The sequence below is a fragment of the Monomorium pharaonis genome, chromosome 5 (genome assembly GCF_013373865.1).
Source record: "Monomorium pharaonis isolate MP-MQ-018 chromosome 5, ASM1337386v2, whole genome shotgun sequence".
Taxonomy (NCBI): Eukaryota; Metazoa; Arthropoda; class Insecta; order Hymenoptera; family Formicidae; genus Monomorium; species Monomorium pharaonis.
The window spans coordinates 20,661,725-20,670,332 of record NC_050471.1 but is presented as its reverse complement, the minus strand read 5'-3'; the positions used below and the strand labels follow the sequence as shown (position 1 = coordinate 20,670,332).

Sequence of the window (8,608 nt, the reverse complement as noted above, 5' to 3'; positions counted from 1 at the left end):
ACTCCATATGGATTCCATACAAAACCATCTAAAATCCACATACATGTGGATAACCATCTGGATTTTCATCTCATCTTTTCAATGGAGGATTTTTTTCAAAAAAATTACAACGTTCTAAATTTTTTATTTTAGCACTTTTGAACTATTTAAATAATTAAACTTTAATATGTAAATAACTAAAATATGTTCTCTAAGCCTTAAAGTATATTGTTAAACTTTTTATATTAATATTTTTAATAGTTTTTGAATTACGCATAAACGAATTTTATGCAGGATCCGTTGGACTCAATGTGACAATTGTGTTACGTAATAGAAGTGATAACGAAGGATTAAAGAAATAAAATGTTTAATATTTTTACTAAATACTCAAATTTTCTAAGCAGCCTTTCTTTTCACTTATAGGCACCAATAGTGAAGATATTCTAAGAGTGCAACCTTTTCGTTCAGAATGGTGGAATGATACAACAGAATTGAGAAGCATATATCCAACAAAAGAAGCTGACATCAAAGTTACAGTTGAAACTAAAAAAAAACTTGTCGATTTTAAAGTCAAAGGCGATCAGAAATACCAAAAACCCATCATCAAGGATGATGATTCTAGGAGGACTTTATATATGGATTCCGACGATTCAACGATATCATCAGTTTCACCCATGACAATTTCAATACAAGGCAATCAATCTTTAACAACACTAAAGCCTATGGACACTACGAGTGTAACAATTCTTCCATTCCTTCTTCGTGGAATACCGATAACTGCTACGACAACACCATCGAGCAATTTTACTGTCCACGATATGCATAGCTCAACTGGAGTTCAAATGACAGAAGAAACAATATCATCAAAAGGAAGAGACTTAAACGTTACTGCCTCAGAGCCAATAAACTCATTGCATGCTAATATCACGGATCTCAGTGACATCAGTATGGACGAAGATGATAAAGAAGTTGAAGGTAAGCATTATGGAATGACATTAGTAATGAATACCGATTTTTTAATAACTATTAATTTAATTATTATTTAATTAACTATTATTAATTTAACTATTAATTTTAACTTTATGCAGAAAAATGGAGAAAATTGTTAGATTATTATATATAAAATATAGAATTATGTAAGTTAATCTCATTTTAGTTAAATTAAGTTAAAGTCCTAATGGGTTATAAAATTAATTTAATTAAAGTTATATGAATAAAATTTCAGTTAAACGTTACATTAAGATTAAATTAAATTAAATAAAAAATTAATTTAAAAAAGTATTATTTACATTATGGACCCAGATAATCAAACGTGAACTGTGCATAAATTATAAATTTTTAATATACAGGGTGTCCCAAATCTGGTGTGCAATACTTCATGGAAAGATAGACGGGATCGAGATGAACATAAAAATCCAATATAGTCTTGGTTAGGTCTATCAATAATCAAGATATAAATTTTTTAATTTATGCGAATGAGAGCGCGCCTTGCGCGCCGAAGGAAGGGCTCGAGCCGCTCGAGCCATAGCACGGCCTACTGTCTCAAGCATTGGCTGCCGGCGGCGGCGGGGGGAAGAAGGAGAAGCGTGGCGTCGTCGCCGTTCCCACGTCTCGCCGCACCGCGCCTAAGCTCGCGTCGATGGCTGCTACGCATACTCGCGATTACATGACAAGATTATAAATTATTAATAAAAATATGACAAATTTAAATCGTAATAAACTTCTGTAAATAAGAAAGTCAAAAGAGAGAAAGCGATGGAAACGTATGAATCCTGCAAATAATATAATATTTGCCGCATCAAATTCTCTTATCGTTTTTTATGGAATATTCAATTAACGAAGATTTATCACGATTGATTCTTTATACATTCTCTTTTCGTAACCATCTTATTAGAAAATTACAAAATGCACGAAATACTATCCCTAATATACACTCTTTGTAAAATAACACGATAGAAAAATATTCACGTTTGATCTAAGGACTTCAGGATAAATTATTCGATGCGACTTCTACGGTAATTATAGGTAATCAGAGATCAATGTTATGTCAAGTATCGTTAGTATGGTTAACTACAAAGGATTTTCTCTTGTATATGATAGAGAACTTCGAGTTTCTTCTATCGTTAATACATTATAAGTCACTGAAAATCTGTCGTAATTAATAATGCAATTAAAGGTAGAAGAAACTGTAAGTTTTCTATGGTTATAAAAGAAAATCCTTCGTTGTATTAACAATACATGATATTAAACATTAATTTTTAAGCATAATTATCGTAGCATCGCGCCTAAGCTATCGTGAAATCGTTACATCAAGAGGGAATATTTTTCAGTGTTATTACAAAGAGTGTAACATACTATGGATAAGTATTTCGCGCATTTTAGTATGACACCTCTCTCTCTCTCTCTCTCTCTCTCTCTCTCTCTCTCTCTCTCTCTCTCTCTCTCTCTTTCTCCCTCTTTCCCCCTCAAGCACTACGTAGTACACAAATACAATAAATATTACCACGTTTAACAACATTAGTTTGTACTATTCTACTTTCATTATGTGTAATTAAATAAAGCAGAACGTTGCTACAATTTTTATATTAAAAAGACAAAGATAAAAAGATGTATTTCGCGAAGTTAGCAGAATATCTTTCCCTCTAAAGTATTTACAGAAACACGATAAATGTCATTTTCAACAACAGTTCCAATCAATATTATTAGAGTTTCATTAAATGTCATATAAAATTTTTTTAACAAAATTACTATTTTTTAACATTTTTAACATTAAACACGATACGAAACTCAGAAAGAAAGTATCGTGCTGATTATTTATCGCAGTTTTAGTGATAATTTTTGATAATTTTTTTTTCGATCGTGTGTAATACTAAAAATATAAAGAAATGATAATTGTTAAAATTTTATTCAATTTACACACATAATGAAAGTAGAATAGTACAAACTAATGTTGTTAAACGTGGTAATATTTATTGTATTTGTGTACTACGTAGTGTTTGAGAGGGAAAGAGGGAGAAAGAGAGAGAGAGAGAGAGAGTAGGCCGTGCTATGGCTCGAGCGGCTCGAGCCCTTGCTTCGGCGCGCAAGGCGCGCTCTCATTCGCATAAATTAAAAAATTTATATCTTGATTATTGATAGACCTAACCAAGACTATATTGGATTTTTATGTTCATCTCGATCCCGTCTATCTTTCCATGAAGTATTGCACACCAGATTTGGGACACCCTGTATATTATATTGGTAAAAATTGGTCAGCAATCAAACACAATTTGCTGTTTCAGCTTACCAAACATAGAAAAAATTCAGCAGTTACTCCGTCATTACATATTAAAAGCAATGCAGCAAAAATATAACAAAACTTATGTATGTACATAAAAAACAAAATTTATGCATAATATGTGTTGGCACAATATACCCAAAGAATATCACCAAATATCACCAAAGAATAAATCAAAATTAGATATATTGTTATGTCTAGTCTTCAAGAAGGATTCTTATTTCATAGGAGACAAAGGGAAAGATAAGGCAAAGAAGGACGTAAACAAACTTCTGCCCGTGGTCACACTTTAAGAGTGCGTGCCACGAGTTGAGCGCTTTTATTTATGACCCGGAGTTTTGAGTCAACGTCCTGACACGAGTCAAGTTTTGAGTCAAGTTTAATTACTTTAATTCGAGAATGAACTTCGCGTCATCTCAGTTCGAAAAATGAGGAAAGGCCATTTAAAATTTAAAAATCAATAAAATTTTGATATAAAAATTTATATAAATGTTTATTATTAACATATATATATATATATATATATATATATATATACATATATATATAGATGGAGAGCATTATATTAATTTATAAAAATTGTCGGTATGTTTAGCTACATATTATGTTTAGCTACAATTAGCAAAATGTGAATTCGGAATTATATTTTGCAATTAAACAATTATATTTCGCAGTGTGTCAGTTACATAAATTTGATAACAGACCAGAGGATTTGTATGTGTGTTTATTTTCATAATTTTTCTCTTTACTCTATTTTCTTCAGAATAGCGGTAGAGAAAAAATTGTAAAAGAAATTTGTAGGTACAGCGAAAGACAGTTTGGAAATAAAACAAGAGTGTACTCAGCGGGGTTAAGAATAAATACCACTGACAATGAAAGTAAAACATCTTGGTCTATTGGGCCAAAATTTATCGAGTGTTTATACTAATAGTACTAGATCGGATTTTGTAAGAAACTGCCATATTAAAAATTTTGAAGAATTGCTGGGAACATTAAAATAATAAAAACGGAATGCTGGAGCGATTATTTTCTTCAGAAACTGTACGCTAGAAGTGAAGTTCGCAAGAGAAAGAAATCTTGATTTCCTCCAATGGATGGACTGGCGAGGATTCAGGAGGAGTGATTCTTGGACACTCTTCGGTAAAACTTACCAAAGAATACGATGGGCTAAGGAGAGATCGAGAAGGAGGGGAGTGTTCGAGGATTGCACTCGGGATCTTCGAAGATATGTGGGTAGAGAAAGGATTTCTTAGCAGGTTAAGATTCTTTATAGAGTGTATCCAAAAGAGCGCGGGTTCAGTTGATGTGATTGCGCTATGGACAGACTAAGATCGTCTTTTGTTCCGGCGATTACACTTAGGAAGCCGAAAAAAAGCCAGTGGAAATGGATTTTCCACTTTAATTTGATTTATATAAATTATTCAAAGAAAGGAAAGGAAAACCCGATTTAAATTTTAATGGTTTGATAACTTGGTTGCCCTGTGCTGATTTTGGACAGATGTCTCTCCGACGGCTCCTGGTCTGTCTTGGTTTCTGAAACTCTAATGGGCTATCCCGAATAAAATGGACCCAGTGAAAAGTTTTCACTTTTAGTCCTGCACAAATTCTCACATAGAATTTTTTAATAAGAATCTTCACTTTTTAATTTAAGCTGGGTTGCTCGATTACACTGACCTAACTCTGGATCGTCCAAATTATCAAAGATGATAAAAAAGCCAAAGTCTTGTAACCGTGGATCTCGTGTACTGACTGGCTACGGATAGCCGCGGGATTCGGGGTCCGGGCGGTAGGCTCGAATAAGTGAGAAAACAGGCGGTATTCGTTTTAAATGTGGTTTATTATAAAGTAATCAGTAATGAGTAACAAATAATAAGCCCTACGCTAATAATGTACAGTGCTTTATGCTAATATATACACTTTGTGATCTCGTAATGCGAGGTATATTCGTAATATATGCTGGTGACGATCGTCGGCAGTGCGTGTGCGTCCGCGTGTGGCCGATGTCCGTGCGGTGCTCGGATTGGTTGCGGCGGTGTGCACGGTGCGTGCGTCGATCGAGCGGTACCCGGACTGATGGTGGCGGTTGATCGCGGCAGGAATTGGAATGCGGCGCTGGAATTGGTCGCTGAGGCGCAGTGACGTAATGTGGCCCTAAGCCACATTTCATTTTTATTGCACTGAATTTCACGTGATGATCATAAATTAATTCATAAATTAAATAAATTAATTTTTAGACTGAAGAGGAATGTTTTAAGCATTCAGATTTCAGACCTTTATAGATCCATCGATAATCTAAAAAGGAACTATTATATTTAACCAATTTTTTGGAAAATTTTCTACCAAACTGTTTTAGTAAAGGTGTCCTTAGATACTATTAGGTATTTTTTAATAAATATCATAATGTAATAATCATAATAAATCTCATATACATCATGCAAATAAATTTCATATATTACTCCAAAACAGTGCTTCTAAAATCTCAATGCTTTTAAAATTAAACCCATACAAACCCATATAAACTACAGGACAAAATTAGAGGAACAAAAGTTTGAAGTAGCGCCATGTTCGTAAAAGTTGAGCAAAAAAATCTGATTTTTTTATATGATATAGCCCAAAGTGTTGATTTGACCCCTGCAAAATCTCTCCACTGTGGGTCCAGTAGTTTCGGAGTTATACCCCTCGAAGCAACTTCCGGTCAAAAACTAAAGTTGCAAGGTTGTAACTTGGAAAGTACAGGACAATTTGATGCAAAAAACGAACCAGAAAAATTCGGAAATGGGCTAAGCCAGTTCTGTAGGTGTCGCTCAGAGTGTCCCTGGTGTGCCCTGATACCCCCATCCTTTTTCAACCCTGATTCGCAATCCTTTAGGACTGACAGTGGTGACAGCGTTTTGCGTCGCGTCCGTCCAACCGAGGACAATTCTCTAGCACCGCTTGGCTTTAAAACCGTTAAATGTCGAAGGTCTTACCTCTCTATGACCCTTACCATCCCGCGAGGGTGGATTGGGCAACCACCCCTAACATTAATTAACACCCGCAGGTGCTTCCATGCGTCCGGAAAATTCGGAAATGGTTCGAATCGCACCTGTAGAGGTCTCTGGCACTCCTTCCTAACCACGCACAAAACCCACCCCTTTTAATCTCTACCTGCTACTCCTTCAGTCGGACAGGGAGTTGCGGTTGCGCTAGGCTACAAGTGATCGCTTCAGAGCACGACTTGCATTCGAGATTTAAAAAATCCTTATTCTCTCCAGCCATTTTCTTTTTATCCCCTCCTTTTGTATTAGGTTTCCTTCTCTTTCTAGATTTTCCCTATATGCATCTTTCTTTGCTTTCATGCCTCTTCCAGCTGACTCTTCGTCTGCGTTCTGTTTATTCCTGGTTGCTCTTTCCGTTTCCTTTAAAAAACGCATTACTTTTTTATGTAATCTCACATTTTCTCATATTTTTTGTTTTTTTATGTTGCTTGTGGGACAGCCGAACATTGTTAAAGCAAAACAAAGAAATTGGTGTGTTAGGGGTAGTTGCCTAACCCGCCCTCGCGGGATGGTAAGGGTCATAGAAAGGTGAGACCTTTGACATTTAACAGTTTTAAAGCCAAGCGGTGCTAGAGAATTGTCCTCGGTTGAACGGACGCGACGCAAAACGCTGTCAGTCCTAAGGGGTTGCGAATAAAGGTTGAAAAGGGATGGGGGTATCAGGGCGCATCAGGGACACTCTGAGCGACACTTACAGAACCGGCTTAGCCCATTTCCGAATTTTCCGGACGCATAAAGGCACGTGCGGGTGCTGATTAGTGTTAGAGATGGTTGTCCAACTCACCCTCGCGGGGTGGTAAGGGTCATAGAAAGGTGAGACCTTCGATATGTAATGGTTTTAAAGCCAAGCCGTGCTAGAGAGTTGTCCTCGGTTGGACGGACGCGACGCAAAATGCTGTCACCACTGTCAGTCCTAAGGGGTTGCGAATCAGAGTTGAAAAGGGATGGGGGTATTAGGGCGCACCAGGGACACTCTGAGCGACATTTACAGAACCGGCTTAGCCCATTTCTGAATTTTTCTGATTCGTTTTTCGTATCAGATTATCCTGTACTTTCCAAGTTACAACCTTGCAACTTTAGTTTTTGACCGGAAGTTGCTTCGAGGGATATAACTCCGAAACTACTGGACCCACAGCGGGGAGATTTTGCATGGGTCAATCAATACTTTGGGCTATATTATATAAAAAATTCAGATTTTTTGCTCAACTTTTACGAACATGGCGCTACTTCAAACTTTTGTTCCTCTAATTTTGTCCTGTAGTTTATAATAGCTAGATAATAGTTTTGATGGGTCAAGCTTTATCATTGTCTTTTTGTGAAAAAAAGATAATTAAAAATTTATTTGAAAGTAAAGAGTTCAAATTTTAAAATGCTTTTTAAAAAATAAAAATGCGATGATTTTTCGGGGTTTTATACTTATTTGAAGTTATGCAAAATTTCAACACAAATTTTTGTATGCGATAATTTTGTCGATCAGTATATATACAATGCTTCTTGCGAAGGTCGCGCTATTGTAATTTTGTCAGTCAGCTGTTACACGGTACGTATCGTTTTGGTCGCGTACGTTATTCAGCGCGCGATAGCGGCCTTGCCGCCGGCCAGTGGTGAGGCGTACGAGATCGGTGATGGAAGTCGCGGCGCCGCAGGGTGTAATGTGATCTCCTGGCACGATTCTAAGAATTGCAGCGATGTTTCTGCGAAAGAAATTGGGCGTTTTACAAAACGGGACGATTCTACCGATGATAATTCAGTCGAGGTAAACAACTCTTCACCATGGAACTTCCGTTTCAGAACTTTCTCTAGTTTTGCCGATTCGGAGATTCTTAGGAAAGGTGGGATAGAACCGAGAATGCTCAGTCAAGGCAGAGAATACCCTGACTCTTTACTCCGGGAGGCTCTTCAAGAGTCGATGTCCAGCGGATCAGTTTGCCGAATGCTGATGGAAAAAAAAGTGTCTTTCTCAATTTCAGCGCGACTTTTTATATATTGCTCTGGGCGAAGATTCGACCTTTTCCGACCACGTCTAGAATGATTCGGCTTTTAGCATCCCTCTCGGAATGCTATGTGCACGAATAAGCATCGCGCGCGCGAGCCGTAGCTTTGAGGACAACGGCTTTATTTTAAAAGTGTTTAGGACGGATCTCGTGCCTACGTTATGGCCCGACGGTTGAACGGTCCGGCCACCCGATGTTGATGTTCTTCGGAACGTGCTTGGAGGCTTCGTTACACCACTCCTCTCGTAGCATAGTATGTGAATTTGAGGCACTTTTTAAGAATTCTTGAAGTACGATTTCTCCTTATAGGATCGCAATCG

At 36.9% G+C, this 8,608-nt stretch overlaps 1 protein-coding gene across 1 annotated transcript in view; it reads left to right on the top strand.

The window, feature by feature from the left end:
- LOC105834699 (putative epidermal cell surface receptor) overlaps positions 1-8,608 on the top strand; it is a 215,931-nt gene that overhangs the window by 11,365 nt on the left and 195,958 nt on the right. The window contains exon 2 of the mRNA XM_036286688.1: positions 403-954. Coding sequence (XP_036142581.1) covers positions 403-954 — 552 coding nt within the window. The remainder of the gene's footprint in view (positions 1-402; positions 955-8,608) is intronic.